This window comes from Dermacentor silvarum, unplaced genomic scaffold, assembly GCF_013339745.2.
Source record: "Dermacentor silvarum isolate Dsil-2018 unplaced genomic scaffold, BIME_Dsil_1.4 Seq866, whole genome shotgun sequence".
Taxonomy (NCBI): Eukaryota; Metazoa; Arthropoda; class Arachnida; order Ixodida; family Ixodidae; genus Dermacentor; species Dermacentor silvarum.
Window position 1 is genome coordinate 8,654 of NW_023606896.1, and position 22,251 is coordinate 30,904.

Sequence of the window (22,251 nt, forward strand, 5' to 3'; positions counted from 1 at the left end):
TGAACCCTTCGTCGTTGTTATCAACCTTATCGCAAGTAATCGGGCCCTCATCAACCCTTTTTGGTAGTTATCGACCTTATCGTACTTAATTCGACATTTATCAACGCTTAGAGGTGGTTACCAACCTTATCGTAATTAATCGGACCCTTATGAGTCATTATCCGTCCTTATCAGTCTTCTCGAGCTTGATCCGGTCCTTATCAGCTCTTCTCAGACCTTCTCAGAACTCATCGGACCATTATAGCCCTTATCACTTTTTAGCGCATTAGCCATCTGCGTCGAACTATTATCAATGGTCATGAGACCTATATAACCCGTCATCACTCCTTATTATCTTTATCCAATCATTGACTGCTTACCTGTCAGTGATGAGCCTTGCGAAACTATTCGAAACACTGCGAATAATATATGCGATGTAGAGGTGCTTTTGCTGACGTCATTCGTGTACCACATGCTAACCCGGGCGTGTTTTAGTTACTTTAATATTTTAGTTAAAACCACACAACAGCAGTCTCCCTTGTACGGGTACAGTAATTTTTCAGTGTAATTGGTGAAGCGCGTTTACGTTGGAGAAGAGTGCCGTTAGAATGCATTTGAGAAAGAGCAAACATCGATACCCTTCAAAAAATGAAGTTTTTAAATGGATTCAGACGATTTCAAGAGTCAGATAAAGCGGATATCACCAGAAGGATTTGAGTGCTAGCGTTACCATTTGACCGTCTGGGGAAGGAAAACAGCTAGTGACGAGATCAGCAGGTGGAGATCAGCAGAAGAAGGTTAGAGTATTGGTTAAGAGAAAGTGGCCGAGATGGGTAAGTCATCGTAATAGGCATGGATAACTTCACGGGATCAAGTAAACGTAGACACAATGGTAATACATTATATTGACAGGTACACATATCACACAGGTTACTTCCATAGTTGTCACCTCAATGACACGAAGGTTCTGTCAGTATGGATAAGATCGTCAGTGTCGCTCTACAGCCGGACAATAGGAACTGGAACATTATATAGTGAGCAAGACATGCTTTTGTGGCGATGCTTTGTTGGCATCGCCATTTTACATTCAAGGAGGAATAATGAAGCTGTCGGGGGTCAGGTGCGTAGTGAGGTGCCTTGAATATGGAGAACGTGGAGGCGGCCGAGGCCAGAGCATTTACTGTGCGCCCCATGGGGCCTTGGTCCAACTTTTTGAAGTTGAAATGTGGGAGACGCAGGTGAATGGTGATAAACATGCTCGGGGACAGATCTGGTATGCTTGGATAGCATCAGAGTAAGCCCCCACAACTAGCAGTACATGCGGCCGCGACGCTCCTCTATGGGGTTCTATGTAGCGTCATTCGAAGGGTCAGTGTCTTGGCCGGCGTGATGAGGTTCGCATTATGAAGGCGCATAGAAGGGTATGGGGGAGGGAGCAGCGCTTTGAGGTTTGCGCCACGTTGCTTTCGGTGCTCAGACTGCTGCGCGCTCGGGCAATACGTTTCATGCCACGGTATGGGGGTGCACGGTGTAGAGGTTTCACGAGCTAGGTTACGAGCTTCCTCTGTAACCCGGACTCCTGGTGGCCAGGCTCCTGCACAAGCTGGACATGCAGGCATGAGGGGGTCTGCATGTGGGATGTTAATGTCACTCGGAGGTTGGGTGGCACAGTGCTTAATTCAAAAGCCCGATGGACACTTTTGGTATCGCTGCATAAAGTAATTGTGTGTTTGCTTTGATAACGCAGGCAAGTAGCTTGCCTTGGCTAGGACGTCAGCGTCAGTGGGGGTTGAGTCTGCTTCGTGATGACGCACAATGTTGACACCTGGGCCGACAACTGCCGTGGTGGTTCTGCGCGTGGTGTGAGTAGCATGGACCTAATATGTCTCCGGTGAGGGAGTTTGGTGGTTCTCAGCTCTGGCTTGACGACGACCATTGTTATATTTCGGATTTTTATTCCATGTTACGGGAAATATCCAAGTCTTGGAGCTCGTAGCGGAAGATTTAGAGGAATAGCAGGGAGGCTACTGCTGTCATAGCCCCGTTCACGGAGGATTTCGCGGCCTTAATGAAAGGAGGCGAGATGTTGTTTGTCCTGGAGGTGCGGTTGCAGTTTTTCGTAGAGCGTGCTATGGATTGCAGCCACTCGAAGGTAAGTGGTCATGGCAGAGCGGGGTACTCTCATTTCAATGGGGCGGAACTTTCGAAGTGCTACTTCTAGGAGGCGGCATTCTGTACTTCTGATTGTGACGTAAGGGAGGCCGCACATGATGCGTGAATAGATGGCACCTTTCACTATTTTGTTGAGTTCTAGTTCATGAAGACCTCAACACCTTTTGGTCATAGCAGTGATCATGTAGGAGACCTGACTGATTTGTGTTAGTGTGCGCCAAAGTTGTTCGCAGTTGCCACCGCCTTGTTGCTACATAAATCCGACAAGAATGACTTTACGGGGGAGATAAGTATTGACCGCCAAATTGCCAAATTAAGCTCGATCAGGCGCCGATAGGCTTCGCCTTTGCTGGTGTGGGGATTAGGGAGTGTAATGTACTCCCCTTCTTCCTGAGAGCATGCAACTCCAAATGTGCGAGTTTATGAATCAATGACATCCAGAGCAGCTTGTACGGACTTCACCCGGACTTGGTGTAACGCACCAAAGCGAGATGTCATTGGCATATATGGTATGTGTTTCGAAGAAGGAATTGGCGTTTTATAGGTTTCATAGCGAGACTAAAAACATTCGAGAAAAGACACAGCTTGGAAGGTTCCTCACTAGACGCGATAGACTTCGGACGACTGGCTGTCCTGTTCTATGAAGCGAATGGCACGGTCTCTGAGAAAGTCACTGACGTACGAGATTATGCGCATACCAGACTTCTGTAGACGACGTTTTTGAGGGTGGGGTGCACGTCGTCGAAATGATGAACGTCGTCGAAAGACTTCTTCACGTCGACACCGACAATTGTGCGGAGTTGGGCACTAATTGCATGGGTATAAACCCTTTCGTAGTTAAGCAGTGCAACGTTCTGAGTGCGAACGTGCTTCCGGAAGTTGATCAGTGAGATTGATTGAAAAAACAGTAAATTTGATTCAGAGAACACAAGGAAAGAAACAATAATTAAAATAGGAACAAATATTTGAGAAATGAAAATGTACATTAAGTCAGAGCGTGGCAGCTTGCAAACATTGCCCCAGCTCGATTCTTTGGGTAAAGCCGTGGAGAAGCAAATATTCTCAACAACGAGATGCCTGGCTACTGCAGGAAGAACTCTGGAAACAAAACAGCTGATTGTAACAAGATGAAAACACATCCAGCCAGAACAAAAACAAATTAACACTCCATTGAGTATATGTATGAGATTTGAATGCAAAGCATTCTGACTTCCTAATTGGTTACGCCCATGATATTTGATGTCAGACATTGCAACATCTCCTTCACAACTTTACCTTAATCCCCCCTGCTCTAACTTGTACCAACCTTAATCCACTTTAATCCACCTTTACCCGCCGTGGTTGCTCAGTGGCTATGGTGTTGGGCTGCTGAGCAAGAGGTCGCGGGATCGAATCCCGGCCACGGCAGCCGCATTTCAATGGGGGCGAAACGCGAAAACACCCGTGTACTTAGATTTAGGTGCACGTTAAAGAACCCCAAGTGGTCTAAATTTCCGGAGTCCCCCGCTACGGCGTGCCTCATAATCAGAACTGGTTTTGGCACGTAAAACCCCATAATTAATTTTTTTTAATCCACCTTAATCTACCTTGCTCTAATTTGTACTAACTTCAATCCCTTTAAATTCGCCTTACTTCGCTTTAATCCACCATTATTCACCTTGTTCTGATTTGGATCAACCTCAATCTACATTATTCCACTTTAATCCATCCTACTCCATCTTGTTCTAATTTGTACCAACGTTAATCTACCTTCTTCGTTAGTTACTTAACAGCGCAACACAAAACACGGACAATAGGAAGGAAAAAACGACAACGCGGCGCTTGCTCTCAACTGACATTTTCTTGAATAATGGTATAACATATACAGGTGCGAAAATCAAATAATCATGACATGCGCGAGACACAGAGATACGTCAAGTCAGCTATGATGAACTTGCACATAATCAAGATGAGAAATGTAACGAAACTCCTTGCCGTGAAGAACGATAGACGGTTCGCTGATACATGGCTTGTCCCTAATCTGTAATCTGTAAGCCTCAGAGATTTCTCTTGTCAATAGGCTCGCGTGTTTAAAGGTGACATTAGTTTTCTTTAAAAAAAATGGGGCGACAACCGCACGGCTTGCAAAGTACCGGAAGATGAATTAGAACAACCTCTTGAAGAGACAGCTCATGCTCCCCGAGTCGAACATTCACACATTGTATCGTTTGTCCCACGTACTCTCTAACACAAGATAACGGAATGGCATACACAACTTGCTCGGCTGATGTGATGCACCCGTTCAAATGATTGACAGTGCACTTTCGCTTAACTTGCTTATACTTCTGCATATTGTCAATTATCGGGCATATATATGCGACCTATTTTATGTCTCGCAGAAAAGCAGACATCGATGCCGTAACTGGAACCAACGTTTTTCTCCCATGCGCCAATTTGTATACATACGGTACTACTTCGCTTTTTTTTTCTTTTTTCTCTGACTCAGTTTTACCACCTTTGTCATTTATACTCTTGACACCACGAACCATAGTTTCACGCACAGATGAAATGATCACTTCAGGGTAACCAGCATCCAGTAAACGGTTGACCTGATACAAACATCCTTGTACATATGGAAACACGACTTCGTAGGTACAGCGTTTGGGAAAGTCTTCGCTATAGCCCATTTTACAACATTAGAATGACTGGATTTATAGTTCAAAATGGGCTTCACCGACCTGCGATCATATTTCTAGCACACACAACTTTTACCAAAAGTTAATCTTAGGTTTAGAAGCTGCAGTTGATGACTTTTAGAGACTTGGAAAGTAAGATCAAGACCCATGTCATGCTGCCTGAATACCGTCATAATTTTGTCAACACCCTCGGGGTGAATGTCACTATTGATAAGTATAAAGGAATCAACATATCGGAAAACCCCACACGAAAGCTTTTCAAGGTGCGTCTCTAGTTGCCTGTCAATATAACCTAGAACTATGTCACTGATGATAGGAGCCACACATGACCCAATGCATACCCCCGATTTTGGTACATAAAGACCCCCTCGCCACAAAACAAAGGTAAACATCAAGTAAAAAGACAGAATTTCAAGAAAAGCTTGTATTGAAATACCGCAACCATTAATGAAGGCTCCTTCATCATTGCAATACACTGTGGAGTCTCAAACGCCCTTCATAACCTGGGCATGTGGAAGGGAGTAATATAAGTTTTCCACATCTACACTGAAGGCACAACAAATGTCCAACGAACTACCTTTCAGGTACTTGCAGAGAGTATCAGAATTGGCTATACTGAAAGGGTCAACTATTTTAAGCGCACAAGATTCTTCTGCAGAAAACGCAACACAATCAACAGCCAGCTGCCTTTTTACGAGACTATAGCCCGGAAAGGCATGTCAACCTAGTGCGATTGTAAAAACACATTTTTCGCTTTCTTTACGCTAGCTGTTAAAGGTGGCAAATTTATTTCTTCAAACAAAGATAGTGCTTGCTGCTTAACTTTCACAGCTTCAGCTTTTAGAGCTTTAAAATTTTTCACAACTGCTACCTCAGACTTTTGCGAATACAAACCAGAATTCATAACAACGAAGTACCCTTCTTTGTCAGTTACTAACACATGCAATTTGTTTTCACAACGAAAATGAACAAGGAGCCTAAGCACGTCCTTGCCACCCCGCCGTCTTCCCGTCCCCGCAATAGCATCTACACACTCTGAAACACACCTTGAACCTTCGTCGTCTTTGGCACATCTTGAGACCGGCCTTGGTGTGGCCACCTTCTTGAAGGGGTTCAGGTGAGGCTCGAAGCAGTACTTCGGGCCGACACCCAAGACCTGCTTGTATTCCGCCGGAATGTGCGTCGTCCTCAGGTTAAGCACATGGCCGTGGACATGTTTTCCTTTCTTCTTCACCAGCAGCGTAGGACTTACGCTGCGCCAAAGGAATTCGCTGGTGAAATTAGCTATGTTGCACCACTGCCAGTGAACGTGGGGTACCCTCTAGATGACTTGCATACGCGATTCGAAGCAAGCCCTTAAGAGTTCTAACTTGTCGCCACCAGTCGGACTTGAGAAATTTATACAACCTTCGTGAATGACCAAGCGAAGGCTTCTGCCGCCGACTGCGCAGATTCCTTGTCTGACGTGCCAAGATGCAACCCTGACCTTACACACACACATGGAAATCATGGCGGCCAAACAGGCTGGGTTATCAAGGTTTGAGCTGACACAAAGAGCCCTGAGTACTAGTATTATACTGCATCAAGACGGCAAATTGGCCCACTTGGTTAGGATTCATCGTAACGTTGGTAACAGCACAAGACACGGAAAATTGGAAGAAAAAAACGACAACGCGGCACTGATAGTCAACTGATTGTTTACTGAACAATCGTCTAACATATACAGGTTATAGACTCGCGTTGTCTAATTCGCGAACGGAATTATATATGGCGACCTGGAATATGGTGGCCGCCCACCTTCGGGAAGGAACAGTTTGGTCTCATTTAAAGTTTATTCACTGAATCAGCGGAACTCTTGTTATTGACCCCGCATGAAAGTCCTAGAAAGTGCCAACCTTCCTGTCACTGTGTAAAGTGTCGGGGCACTCAAAAATTGCAAATTTTGAGCATTTAAGAAGAAGGCATAACGTATTTTCTAGGGTTAATTTGTGCAAATCAGAATATTTTACACAAGAAACGAGAAAATTATCGGCTTGAGGTTCGCCGGAGGAGAAACTGTCTGGTCAGAGAACCAGACCAGCTCTTTGTCGGTGAAACCTTCGAAATTGAAATCGACGGCGTAGCCTAGTAACTGCGACTTCGAGTGTTCGTGTTTGACAGAGTTTACGGTTTCCCTTATGCGACAAGTGTTGAAAATCTCAGGAGTTTATGAAATACGGGGCCTAAAATTCGCACAGTACCATTTCTCTCCGAAAGCTTGTTCCTATGAAGAAAGGTAATGCCGGTAGTACTTGAATAATCGAAACATTTCGTTGTTGTTGTTGTTGTTGCCTAAAAACATGGCTCGTACCCACAGGGGGATTGGCAACATTAGATTTGAAATGTGCGTCTAACAAAACAAAATGGGAGAAAGGCACATTTAATACAAAGCAATATTCAACTCAATGCCAACAGAAAATTTGAGAGGGCATATTCATAAATTTAGGGGAAAAATAAAGTGAAGTGTCCCACGGTCGGTACCCTAGCAGTGAAGCCTTCCTGACGCTTCAATAAACTTGTGGATAGCAGAAATCCTTGACCCATGGCTTGTGCCTAATTGACACGCACCAAAGGACAAAATGTTTGGTGTAGTAAGCGCTAAACCAAGCTTACTTCTAGGATATATGAGGAACATTCTGCGGAGGGAGGAGAAGCGGCGGCAAGAAAGAAAGAAATGGTCCATAGTTTCTGGTTCATTACAAAAAGAACAAAGGTTAGTTATAGACAAACCAGATCTATGAAGGTAAAAATTTAGGCGGGGAACTCTACAACGGAAGCTTGATAATGTCACCTCGCATTGTCGTGAAAGGCATTTGCTCGTGTTCCACCGGAAATTTAGATGTCGAAAATCCTCTGCAGAAAGTAGGGATGATTTAGTACAATTTAGAAATAAAAAGCGTTTAAATCTAGCACCTGTTATAAAAGCGAAATCAGGAAGGATATTTAAGACAGGACCATTTAGTGACAATGATGCGAGCGAGTCAGCTGATTCATTTAAAGAAATTCCACTATGACCGGGTACCCATACAAAGCGGACTTCAGACAAATTGTCTGGAAGAAGAGTCGAAAATATACTCAGTAGGTGTGAATGATTTGTAGAAGTTAAATGTGTACAAACCGACAGCGCATCGGTAACAATTATTACTTTCGATGTCTGGGTACCCAATTTTCTAATGGCTAGAATGATGGCCAGAAATTCTGCAAGAAATATTGATGTGTTATCTGCTAGACGAAGAGCAAAAGACCTGTTAAGCTGATTTGAAAAGATGCCCACTCCGGCCTTCTCTGCATTTTGTGTAGCGTCCGTAGAAATAACCAAGTGAGACTGAAATTGATTAAGATGATCTTGAAGGAGACCTTCAAGTATGCGTGACGGAAGAAGTTTAGCGTGTTTTGGAAAAATATCATCAAAAATCAAGTTCACCTTTAACGAATCAGTTTTTGGAGAAATCAGGCACGGTAGGCGAACATGAAGTTTTGATAACAGCGTCTGAACAAAAACAACTTGAGGTTGTCGATAACGCCGCCAATGTGTTCGGAAAGATAAATCGGGATAATTGATGAAAACGGATTGCAAACGGGATAGGGATGTATCATAAAGCTTTAGAAAAGTCACGACAGTAAGTTGCTTAAACCTGGACTCAAGCGGGAAAATTCCAGCCTCCAGATAAAGCACATCATTAGCCACAAAACGTGGCAACCCAAGACAAAGACGTAGCGCTTGCCTTTCTAGCAGTATTAAAGGTCTTAGCTTGTATGCTGCACATCCTGAAAAAAGAACACAGGCGAATTCGAGAATAGGGCGGACGTAGAGTTTGTAAATCATCAGCAACGCAGCCGTACGCGTACCCGTCTTTTTATTGCTGAAATGGCGCAAGAATGCCATTGCACGTTCTCCTTTCCTAGCATTTGTTTCGATTTGCTGTTGCCAGTTTCGTGTACCATCATAGGTTATCCCCAAGTACTTCACAGCTGCAACTTGCGGTATTGGCTCATTTCGATAATGCAGAGAAATGAAAACGGGATTTGATAATGGAAATACAAGTAACGCGCATTTCTTAACGTTAAGGGCAAATGACAGTCCGTCCAGCCAGATCTCGAGTGCAGACAAATAAGAGAATAAGATAAAACAAATAAGACAAATAAGATAAAATTTCGTGCACCGTATTGGTATCCTGTGATGAGGAGAAAAATGCAATGCCATCAGCATAGAGGTAGAGTTGCACATCCTGATGAGTTGGGACAGAAGATAACAAAATATTAAACAAAAGCGGAGAGAGAACTGATCCCCGTGGTACGCCTCTCGTCTGTTTATACGTACCCGATGTCACCCCATCCTTGAAACAAAATAATTTTGTCAGAAAGGAACTCTTCTATCCAGGCCACTATATAGTCTGGAACAGCACAGCTCACTAATCTAGAAATTAAAATTCCATGCTCGACACTGTCATATGCTTTTGTAATATCTAAAGTTACTAAAGCTGATACGTTTCCTGATAATCCTGCGAGTCGAATGCGGCTTTCTAAATCAACGTGAGCTGACCATATTGAACAATGAGGCCTAAATCCTATTTGCCTCGAGCACAGAATACCCTTGGAAGAAGTGAATTCATTGAGCCGGACATGGATTACTTTTTCTATTATTTTGACTAGGTTCGATGTAAGTGAAATGGGCCGAATGTTGTCCAAGACATATCCGAGGTTTTGATTTTTAATAAAAGTATAACTTTGCAATTTTCCAGGAGTCCGGGATCCACGTATATTGAAGGGAACTGTCAACTATATTCAAAAGCTCATTAGGGAAAGAGTTAAATAATAATTGAATCATTGCTGTTGTGATACGGTCAGGTCCAGGAGCCGATTGATGAGCAGTTAAAATGACATCGGATAATTCTGTCATGGTGACTTCTACAAACTCGTATGTCGAACTATGAAGCCTTTTAGGTCTAGGACACAGCGAAGAAAAACGCGCTTCAAGACCTTTCGCGATATCATCTCGTAAATCTGCGGCTTCTTTAGGGGATAGTACATCGGAATGTGACCATACGGACTGCTGGAAAGATTTTTTGCTCCGTAGAAACCTAAAAAGCGCAGATCTTCTTTCTGGTTTTGATAAAGATGAATGCAGTCCGTTTTTTTTTGTTCCTCTTTAGCTTTTGCAGCAATTCTTTTAAATACAGCTGCATAGAATTTATAGTCAAGCCAATTTTTCGGTGAATGATTATGTTTGAGACTTTACCATGCTACTTTTCTGCGCCTATAAGCTCGTGTACATGCTACATTCCACCGAGCTGAGTTTGACGCTGAGCTCCCAGACATCACCGTAAACTTAGCGGACTGAATCGAAGAATGTAAAAGCGATACCACCGAATCAGCCCTCCGCTGTTCAACACTAGGGGTTAACGATGATACCCCTGCATTTATAGCTGACTTATAAGTTTTATAATTAATGAGCCATTTTTGCTGTATAATAGAAACCTGACCTGAAAGCATAATTTTAAATGTAATGGGTAAATGATCGCTATTTGTTCCATTATCAAAGGTGTCCCACGACGAAATAGCCATCTGAGAGGAAGAGAAAGTCAGGTCTAATGCAGATGAGAATCGCCCACGTAGAAAAGTAATTTGACCTGAATTCTGACATTGAAAATTCTTATCATTGATCCAATTCCACAGCCTCTTTCCACAAACATCCGTTTTCATTCCCCAAGATGCATGATGGGAATTAAAGTCTCCCTGCAAGGAGCATTGCATGTGAACAATTTCGGCACAATGAGTCCAGGTGATCAGTGCACTTGACTCCACTCGGGAAGTACACATTAGCCACTGTAAACGCAGCGCAACCAGGCAGTAAAAAATCTAAACCTAAAATTTCACAGTCTGAACATACATGTTCAAAAGTTACAGTTACCTTGTGGTACATTTTTGAGGAAACTAACACTAGTAGCCCACCGCCTCTACCTGGGCGATCTAAACGAAATGTTCGAAAATTATTAATAGTAAATTGTTGATGTGATGAAAGCCATGATTCTTGAAGTAAAATAATATCTGGAATTAGATTATGAACTAGATAAAGAAGGTCAACGTAACCGGAGGAAATAGAGCACCAATTCCATTGAAGGACTCTTACTGATGCTATTGTGATCCTAGTATGGATGATTCCCTGGCAGAACGCAACGCATCCTGCTCGTGGTGTTCAATGTTTTTTTTTTCCTTTTTTCGCCTTAGATTTAGGAGAATCAGTTGGAGACAGTGGGGAACTCTTACGTCTTTTGCTGATGGTTCCAAGCCTCATGTGCCCAAAAGAGGTGCTGGGCACCGCAGTCGGTGATAGCGGAGAAGCCACGGAGGTATCAGACTGAACCTCTGCCTGTCTGTCCAAGTTTGTTTCTTTTGAATATTGAGCAGAACTAGTAGCCGAATTGGGGGCTGTAACAGTAGAGTGCGATTGAAGGAGGCTGTTGAATTTAGCAGTCAGCATCTCGGTAATACCTTTGGCAAACGTGTTGAAAAGTCGCTCCATCACTATTGGCATTGCCTTGTCAATAGCGGCGGCTACGGCGGCCGAAACCGTGGCTTCTAGGGATGTGGACTGACGGGATGCAGCAGCTGCGTATCCAACATCACGCTCTTTAATTTCTGTTATTGCTTCAGCACGAGAACAGTGGCGTTTCTCTGCAATCTCAAGCACCGAATCTCCCGCCCTCGCGCAGGACAGTTATTATCCGTAGCAATATGTGCTCCATCGCACAAGCAGCACCTTGGCTCATCTACGTCACATGCTGATGCGGAATGAGAGCCGCCACAGCTGCAGCATCTCACAGAAGATCTGCAAGCATTCGCGCTGTGTCCATATCTCCAGCAGTTTCGGCACTGCAGGGGTCTAGGTGTCAATGTCTCCACACGGAATAAATATGGCCATGCCTTCACCTCGGACGGGCGCGTTAAGCCGGCGAACGAGACAATAATACTCTCAGTAGGAACGTGGTTATCACCCACTGATCTATTGCATCTGTAGACAGAAACAGCACCAGCCGGAAAGAGCATCTTTAAGAAGGCCTCAGGAGTGATATTAGTGGGAACCCCACGAACAATGCCTTTCACGCATGCAAGATGCGGTGGCACGAATGCACGAACCGCGATGTTAGCGAATCTCGAGCAGTTAAGTAAGTCATTGAGGCATTCAACGTTAGACGACTTACATAGAATGCCAGTCTTGCCAAACCGCCTCACCTCCGAGATGTCAATGAAATGTTCCGTTATGGCACGCAGTTCCTCCTGGAAGCTTTCCGATTCAGTCAATCGAATGGATCCACCATCCGCGGGAGCGAGCGCCACGGGCAAGGTATTCACTCCGTTCCGAAGGAAACACTCCAGAGGCACCGACTCAGTGGGACGGCTAGCCGACCAGGGCGAGCCCTGGCCGGGACCAGATAGCGGCATTCACGGTCCCTGGAAAGGAAAGGAAAGAAAAAGAAACAACCTTTAGAATGAACACAGTACTGAAATCAGTTAAAATGTGACCAATCCCCTCTCGGACACGTCAGCGATCGAAGAGCCAGCGATCAGGACCGCGATCAGGATGCGGCTTGGGGAACGTCATCAAGATGCAGAGACCGATGACTCCATTTCGTCGCCTTGTCCTTCTTTCGACTGCTTCCTAGAACCTAGATGAAGTAATGACATTTCGTGTCGCTATATGCGATGATGATGATGATGATGATGATGATCGACAGTACAAATGGCACATACCCACCGTGGGGGATCGGCCAAGAATTGAGCGGTTTGGAGAAAGTGGATATGAAAAAATTAGAAAAAGATAAAAAGAAAGAAAAAAGGAAGATGAATTCTGCTTGGTGTTCTAATTACTTATTATAATTGACTATTTTAGGAAGGCAGTCGATTCGAATTAATGATAAAGTTTTGCATTGCAGTGCAAACATTCTGGTGGCTGTACCCCAATGTGGAAGCTCCAAACGAAAGCAAGACGGGAGCGTTCATACTGAGGCCAAAATTCTTTAAAGGGTCCTCAAGCACCCTTTTCCTTACTGAGGAGAATCGTCGGCAATCAAGGAGAAAGTGATCAATAGTTTCTGGTTCGCCGCACTGTATACACAAAGGAGATGCCGCCAAACCAGCCCTGTGTGTATAGAAATTTAGTGTCGGGATGCGGCAACGTATCCTGGTTAGTGTAATCTCTAATTTTCGGGTTGCGCAGAATTTACGATTCCAAGGGAATAGTAGATGGTGGTAGTCAGAATGCGAAGCCATACTAGAATTATATATCTCATTCATCATTGTTAATCTCCTAAACCTAGCGGCAGTGATATAGGAAGTTGGGGGAACGGCAGGTACTAAAGGACCCCCTATGGAAGCCTTTGCTAATGAATCTGCACACTCATTCAAAGGCAAACCTTTGTGCCCGGGCACCCAAATTAAGCGAAGCAAACTCAAATGAGACATAGCTAAAAGATGCAACTCTTGCAAAATCTTTCAGTCACTACGCGTTGTAAGCGATGAACATAGAGAGAGTGAGTCGGTGATAATAGCAGCTGAGCTTGCTTGCTTGATCCTCATCAAGCAAGCAATGATGATGATGATGATGATGATGCCTCAACACTTGGCACAACCCACTGAGGGGGATAGGCCACGAACCGGGTGGTATTATGATAGAAATTTGAAATAAATTAATTTATAAATACATAAGTATAAGAATAAAAATAATTGACTAATTGAAAATGAGAAATAAAGCAATAATAAAAGAATTAAGTAGTAAGTTAGTCAGCCTTGCCTGAATAGGAATAGTAATATGAATTTAATAATAAATTAAATACAGCAAAGGAAGTACATAGATTTTTAATAATAATAATAATAATAATAATAATAATAATATAATTCTGGTTTTATGACTTTACTTTTTGAATTGGCTAAAGTTATAATTTATTGAAGGATAAATAAAGTAATCAGGTAACAATGGGAAAATATTAATAAGGCAATCTTTTTGTGTCACATAAAAAGTTAAAAATGGCTCGGCAAACATTCCCGTGGCCATATCCTAACACCGTGGCTCCAAGTGAGAGTAAAACTGAACTGCTTAACGGTAGTCCTAGATTACGAAGTGGGATTTCTAAATATCGTTGTCGATGATTAGAAAACCGCCGACAGGATAGTAAAAAGTGATCGATAGATTCTGGTTCATTGCAGAGGTAGCATAATGGTGATGCCGCCAGACCACATCTGTGCAAGTAAAAATTTAGTTGTGGAATACGGCAACGCAGTCTTGTAAATGTTACTTCGAATTGCCGGTTGGGACACCACTGTCGATTCCAAGAATAATTTAGATGTATAAAGTGTGTTGATTTTGCTAGTGCGAGGCTTTTCTTGTCTTCAGTCAAAGAAAACTGTCTATATCTGGCTGCAGCGATATACGCAGTTGCCGGCAGCACAGATATCGCCGGACCCTTTAAAGAAGCTCGTGCGAAAGAATCAGCTATTTCATTAAGTTGGATGTCTCGGTGGCCTGGTACCCATACTAAATGAACTAACTTTAAGTGGGTAGGAGCTAATGTATAAAACGTGTTTAAAGCTGTCAAATTTGTAGATGCGTTAAGCGCGCTGCATACAGAAAGTGAATCTGTGACAATAATAACTTTTGTAACATATAGCGGTAACTTTCTCAATGCAAGAATTATTGCCAGAAGTTCGGCCTGAAAAACTGGTGTTTAATCTGGCAGGCGAAGTGAAAAAGACCAATCGAGGGATGGTGAGTATATTCCCACGCCTGCCTTCTCTTCACACGAGGAAGCATCAGTCGCTATTACATTTATTGGGAAATGGGCCAAATAATCTTGCAAAAGGGCATTCAAATATGTTGGTGGCAGCAGTTTTGCGTTATTGGGGAAAATATCCGCAAATTCTATTTTAAAGGACAATGTGGACCTATCAAGCGGAATGATTTCCCTAATGTGAATATTTAAAGGTGCTAATTGTGCCTGCACAAATACAACCTGTGGGGTATGTAACCGAGGACACGTGATCTCAAAAAATGAATTTGGTTCACTAATAAATATATATTCTGTACGTCTAAGAGGCGATTCATAAGCCCTTAAGTAGGTTTGAACCGTAAGCATACAGAATCTCGTGTGAAGAGAAGGTAAGCGCGCTTCCTGGTATAACACGTTATTAGCAACGAATTTAGGCAGGCCTAAACATATTCGAAGAGCTTCTCTCTCTAAAAGAACAAGTGGTCTTATTTTATATTTTGCACCTCCGGAAAACAAAACACATCCAAATTCTATAATCGGTCGTACATACATACGGTAGATCATAATTAATGTGTCACTTCGCATACCAGATCGCCGGTTACTGATTCTACGTAATAAACCTACGTCTCGTGTCCCTTTCGTTACAATATTTTCTATGTGAGAACGCCAGCTAAGTTTTTCATTATATGTGATACCCAGGTACTTAAGCGACTCTACTTGTGGAATTGTTCTGTGATCATATACTAATGATAAATGTATCGGCCCGGAAAGCGGAAAGACAAGGACTGCACTTTTGTTTACGTTTAGAGACAGGTGAAGAGTGTGAAGCCACGTCTCTAGCATACTGAGGTATGTTTGCAAGGACAGGTAAAGGGAATTGATGTCTCTTGCTGTCGCGAAAAATGCGATGTCGTCTGCATAGACATAGAGATGAACTTCCCGGCTCAGTGGAATTGAACTCATCAAAAGGTTAAATAGGACAGGAGGCAGAACAGCCCCCTGGGGCAAGCTCAGTTTATGCGAATCTACAAACTTCTTCCTCTTTCAAGTGAGTCACGCGAGCATTATGCAAATGTGTAAACAACTACATGCGGGATTACAGATTCACATGGTCCACTGCTATTATGAATTCCGCAAGGATAGCGGAATAACACAAGCGTAGGCCTGAAACTGCATTTCTTTGTAAGCATTAATCCATGAATTCGAAACCTTGAATCCAACATTTCAATTAGCAGTAATTCGGTCAATCAGCATTCTTGATTGACCGAGTTACTTTGCTTGGTCTCAGCTCGTGTTCGGCCGCCTCGCATGAGCAAGAAAGAAGAAGCGGTGGGATAGGCGTGCCGACGTGTCCCGCGCAGCAGCCGCGTTCGAAGCTCGTGAACCAGCCAACGGCCCATTCGACAGCCCTCAAGGTAAGCGAGCGGACGCACCTTGCCATCCTCCGCCTTTCTTTTCTCTTGGATAATTTCGATCCATATAGCGCCCTGTACCAGGCCGCACCGCCTGGCGCCAGCATTGCCTTACGGTCTAGGGACAGAGGCCCCGGGCAAGCGTTCCGATAGGCTGGTTTTTATTCTTTTGCACTCGTTTATGGCATTTTCGGCTGGTCGTTCCGGAGCGTTCTAGACTTCTCTAGCGAACCGCCGTGTCTTCGGCCGGTTCAACAAGAGCCTTGCGTTCTGCTGGTTCTTCACGGTCGCTCACCTCTCACGCCGAGCGCTCTCAGGCACTCCGAGCCCTGTGGTCCGAGCAGTCTCCGAGATTGAAAGCGCTTGGCCGCTGGATGTGGAAAGCGTTTCCCGCCACGTCATCGCAGTGCAGGGTCGCCGCTGTTGGCGACGGCTCACCGTAAGCGTTGCATGCTGGCATCTCGAGACCGCCGTTTTTCGCGGCAGCGCCGGGAGCTTTAACTATGGCATTACAGGCCAAATCGGATGGTCTCGCATCTGGTATTGCCCCCCCCCCCCCACCCTCCGAGAGCGTGTTATACGCTTGGTTTGCGTGCTTGTCCTCGGCCTCCGAGTGCGAAGACCCAATATCTGCGCGCCTCTTGGGTTTGGAGGATGGAGGCGACCAGTCGAAGAGGCCACTAGACTCGGCACTATCACTGGCGACTCGCTCGGCGTCGGACTATCCGAATTAGGGGCCGTGTTTTCTAGCGATTGATTTCAGCCGTCACTTTTTTTCGCACTTCACCTTTGGCTCGAACATTTTCCAACCGTAGTGACTCCGCTGTTAGTGCTGCAATTTTCAGCTGGACGAAAAAGGCGAATCCATCGGCAAAATAAGGCCGTAGCTTTTTTAAGCAAACTTAAATTCTGGACATTTTCGTGCGGCAAAAAATACCCGATTCTAAAATTATTTAAACCTACAAATTTTATGCCCCTAATGAGGAGAGTTTAGAAACGTACGTGTCGGCATGCGCGCCAAACGGTACTGTCTGTTTTGCGCAAGCCTATCTGTAGCAATTTACCGTGCAGCAACTACAAAAAAAACGAGTCTTATATGGTAGGGACTAACTTGTTCATAAGCACTACTTATCTTATTTTACTATCATTGCATTATTGTTAAGTACCTATCGCCGCGATCAATACCTTTCAGCTAGGACTTTGTTTACATGGGAGTTCATTTACATATCCTCTGTGCAGTGTAGCAGGCTAGATATATCACGCCGACCGCTCTGCCTTCCTTCAAATAACTTCTCTCTCTCTACATATCCGGTACTTTGCGGAGCAATTACCCGTGACGTATTGTCGTTGAATGTTGCCGAGCATGCTCAAATAGTTACACTGTGCAGAGAGACGTTGCCCATGCAATTTTACTCTATTTCTCACCCAGCTCTTGTTGCCCCACCTCTGCGCACTGCAACAGCCAGACCCAGACAACAGACCAGACAACAGACCCCTGCAACGGCAAAGTTTTGCCGCCGACAGTAGCCGACACTTCCGAGCCGACGCGTCCTCTCGCAATCCCGAAGCCTGCCACTCCGAGGAGGCGCTGAACTACAAGCCTCAACACCGGCCCACAGTCAACCAGTCAACTTAGAAAGAGACATCCGATTTCGTAAGTAGTGCAGCAGGTTTCTCTTGATTGTGACGCGTTTACTTGCCATACTTGCGTGTGCGTAGAGGCCTTTGACATCTGCGATAACGACATCCCTGTTGTATTTCACTGTTTCAACATAGTGAAAAATGCAGCTTAGTAACCTCGATCCGTAGGCAAGTTTGTTTAAATCAGATAAAATTCCAACCTATCATTAATATACAGGGCGTCACAACTATCATGCACCATGATTTAAAAATCAGTAAATGCCAATTAACTGAACAGAACTAAGGGGCTGTTCTTTGCAGTCGCTTGGGGATAGTGATATTATTTTCTGCATTCCGCCTAATTAAGTAATTTATTAATGAACCTCATAAACATTTTAATTTGATGAAAAGCGTCAATGAGAAAATTGTAGAGCAACATGAAAAACTCCCGATATAGCTTTCTTTTGCTCAATACGTGCTACATAAAAGTGCTTCTCCAAACGAGAAAGAAGCCCGCGAGGACACGCAAAATTGCCATGCGACTGGCCGCTCGAGTCACTTTGCGTGTATTCGCGGGCTTCTTTCACGCTCGGAAAAACAGATTTACCACGTACGGAGCAACAGAAAGCTGTATCGGGAGTTTTTCGTGTTTCACTCGAATTTTCTCATTTAAACATTTCGTCTAATGAAAATATAAACCAAGTCGATTAAGGTCTCACGCTCTCTGATACCTAAACTCGTCGTGCCACACTTCCACGCGTAATCGGATGTTTCGATATCCAAAAGTTCCTATGGCTTGTACGGAGAGCTTGCTTAAATTTTCCAATTACATTAAGCCCGCTTAAGGTCGCCCGTCATCCCATGCTCGCCGGTGGGTACGGCATGTCTCCGAAGGAACTGCCACTTTATTTCAAAGTTGCTATTGAATAATTATCACTTAATGACATTCGTGGCGTTCCCCTATCTTGCACAGCCTGTGGAAAGAAGGTGCAACATCGGTTAAAAAAAAGCACGGAAGAGATTCATACGACCACATCTCTACTCATAGGTAGCGGTACAAGGTGGATTTCGAAGGAAAAAAATTATTATACTCTTAATACGTTTCATAGGGGATGCCATTCAATCATCAGCAGCAGCTGCTGCGCCAGACATGAGCTATGCCTCATAAATCGCTCGTTTAGGCGGTGGAAGTACCGTTTGTCGTAACGTTGCTTCGATACGAATGGAATTATCGACAATGTCCATCTTCAAATGGGTTCTGCCGTAAGGCTTGGAAAGACTACGAGTAAACGGTTCGAAAAATAATTGCAGTATGATCGAAAAATAATAGTGATAAAATTTTTTTAGTTTTAGTTCCATCACCATTATTTTTCGATCATTTTGCAATTATTTTTCGAACCATTTACTCGTAGTGTTTCCAAGCGTCACGGCAGAACCCATTTGAAGATGGACATTGTCGATAATTCGATTCGTATCGAAGCAACGTTACGACAAACGGTACTTCCACCACCGAAACGAGCGATTTATGAGGCGTAGCCTAGCTCATCTCTGGCGCAGCTGCTGCTGATGATGACAATTTAATGGCATCCCCTTTGGAACGGGGCGGTGAGAAATAGGTGACCCATAAAATAGCGAGGGATTGTGGGATGCGCCGTCTACTAGCTGCTTCCGGTTCGAGTCAGCGCAGCCGCCGCCACCGCTTCGCCGTTGAATTCCACTGATGCGCTTGTTGTCCGTTGTTCTTTCTGGGTTTTTACGTGTCAAAACCAGTTCTACTTATGAGGCACGCCGTACTGTAGGGCTCCAGATTAATTTTGACCACCTAGGGTCAAAATATGCACTACAACGCAAGCACACGGGCGTTTTCGCATTTCGCCTCCATTGAAATGCGGCCCCCGCCGCCGGGATTCGATCCCGCGAGCTCGTGCTCAGCAGCGCAACGCCTTAGCTGACTGAGCTACTTGCGCTTGCAGTCCGGCTTTGTCCCACTCGAAGATTACCCGGTTGCAGGTGCCTAGCAAAACCATCGTCGGCTCTACGTTCAGCCGTTGGCTGCTCAAGTTCAAGCGTTAAAGGTGAACGCATGTAACTACTGCCTTGCAGCAACCCTTGCTGAGTCAGCTCTGCACAAGCATCACAGGAATGGCTGCCACTTCCAAAACTGTAACAAGGCAGAGACCATCCATGAACAAAAAGAAAATGTACAGTGCCACTTATCAGGTGGCGATTAGCTGTGTAAGGGCCGACACGGAATGATTCCCCAAGATATTTCTTTCTCTAACATATTGACTCAGGCAAGCAGAACTATCTCAGTACTCCCATGCACATATAGAGGTATTATGAAACGAGGTTTTAAGGCGCGAATTTAAGCGGGACACAGCTAAATACATACAAAATACTTGTAGCCAACTAGCCCTCCTTAGCTCCTTCAGCACAGATAGAGATAATGCCCAGCCGTACGGCGATACGGCCATTTTTTACAAAAAAGCGAGAATGTCTACGTACCACTTCAAAAAAGCGAGAACTACGTACCATTTCAAATGAACCTTGAGTTTCGACCAAGAAATGCCATTGACAGCGCGCAAAGTTATCATTTTCAGCGCTAGCTGCGCCGTTATACCGATGACATCGGTTTCTATAGCTACGATCACAGAACAGCATGCACCGCTGTAGCCATCGCCTCAGCACCTGATTTTCTAAGTAATGCTTCTATACGCTTGATAAATTACCGCATAACGATAACTTTTTCAGCTGTCTGACTGGCCTGCAGGCAGAGCAGTCAGTGATGGTGCGTGAAAGCAATGGCAAATGTCGTAGAGCTAAGCCTGGCAGAAACAAAAAATGCCGCCGAAACGAAAACCAGAATTCTTTTATGAATAAAAGCGTATCCTTGCCTTTCTTGGCTCGTCATCGTCGCGCCCAGAGTGAACTATAACCTAGAAATCAGCTGCATGAATGGTACGACATTGCTGGTCGACAAAGCGGACGGAAAGCTTCGCACGACTGACATTTGAAACCGCGTAGAAAAACACGTGCGCCGGGCCTGCCACCGATGCCGCCGCGTCGTCCGTCGAACCGGAAGCTGCTAGCAGACGGCCCGCCCCACAATTACCTGCAATTGCTAGTTTTACGGGTCACCTATAGTATACACCTCCTTACTCATATTTTTCTTTTCGTTTTTGCCTTCGAAATCTAACGTGTACCGCTACCTAGACTGACTGTAGAGATCCGGTCGCATCAATCTCTTCCTCTTCACATGTCGGGTTGCTTTGCGGAGCAAAGTACCGGATATGTAATGCGTAGGATGAATAACCGGTGGACTAGTAGAGTTGTAGAATGGATACCACGAGAAGGGAAGCGCTGTCGATGATAGCAGAAAACTAGGTGGGATTATGACAAAAATGTAGAGTGTGAATGCCTGATGCAAAGAACAGAGGCAATGCTTATCGTGTTAGACTAATAATAGAAAAAAAATGTGGTTGATCCCTCTTATATAGGAAACGGTATAGAACACGAAAGTGAAACGTGTCTTCACAGAAGTAGTGTAATGTTTATTGCACATTGATATATAATGTCTATTGGTGTTTTGTGGCTAAAGCGCCCTTAGGCGTTGATGCACCCACGCTGACGCCTGGTGGCACGTCTCCTCCATCACGACTACCAACGTCGATGACCATGAGCAACCGTCGTGCATATGGAAGCTGCACTACGCTGCACACGCTAGCACAACGCGAAAGACGAAGCACGTAACTGACACACTAATACAACGCGCAAGACAAAGCACGTAACTGAATCGTCACCGAGTCAAATCAGCGCGTACAGCGCGTCGTAATTGCAGCCTCCGCGATCAACTTCAGAAACATTTTCAGAGCTAATTGCGGAGGCCACGCTCCGCTGTGCTGAGTACGGTGAACGCCACCTAGGTGGCGTTGGTAGTGCTTCTTGATGTCAGCGTCCCTTCGAATGCTGGCATCGAGGCGTCGTAGTGCTGAGACCACCGAAGCGTTCACTGTCGGTGCGCGTTAGTGTCATAATGCAGTACTTCTCTTTTCTGCTCGTAGGCGGCGGCACCGCCCCGAGCAAGAGCGCGGGTACACGGAGGAGTGTTAGATATATAAGGCGCGTCTGTGTAGCTCTCTGCAAATGCGTTTGTGGCGCAATGGGTTAAACGCTCGGCGATCTATCGTCGCGGACCGAGAGGTCGTGGGTTCGATTTCAAATTTTGCATGTTTGTGGAACTTTTTCTTCTGGTTTCTTTCTTTGTATTATGTTCGTGTACATTGTAAGCTGACGTATTTCCGTGACGGAAATACGTCAGTGAAGTCTTGGTGGACCCCGGCATAAAACACTTTCGTGTTAAAAAACATGGTTTTCTTGTTCTTTGATTTCTGTTATCGAGAATACGATGGATTTGTTCATTAAGTACAGGGAATGAAAGCCACGTATTAAGAGTATAGCCATCTAGAAGTTTCCCTAGTTATATCGTAATATAGGAGCCATTGTTCAAGAGATAGGACCTCTTTTGCTTCGGTGTATTATTTATTTTATGTTCATGGATCGCCAGACAGCCTCTAGAGTCTGTAAGGAGTA

The 22,251-nt window shown here is 44.5% G+C and overlaps 1 protein-coding gene across 1 annotated transcript; it reads left to right on the plus strand.

The window, feature by feature from the left end:
* Nucleotides 1-1,079: 1,079 nt before the first annotated feature.
* LOC125942002 (uncharacterized) lies at nucleotides 1,080-17,799 on the plus strand. The gene is made up of 3 exons (XM_049659903.1): nucleotides 1,080-1,252; nucleotides 15,918-16,044; nucleotides 17,471-17,799. The coding sequence occupies exons 1-3, from the start codon at nucleotides 1,080-1,082 to the stop codon at nucleotides 17,675-17,677; spliced, it is 507 nt and encodes a 168-aa protein (XP_049515860.1). The 3' UTR covers nucleotides 17,678-17,799.
* Nucleotides 17,800-22,251: the final 4,452 nt, after the last annotated feature.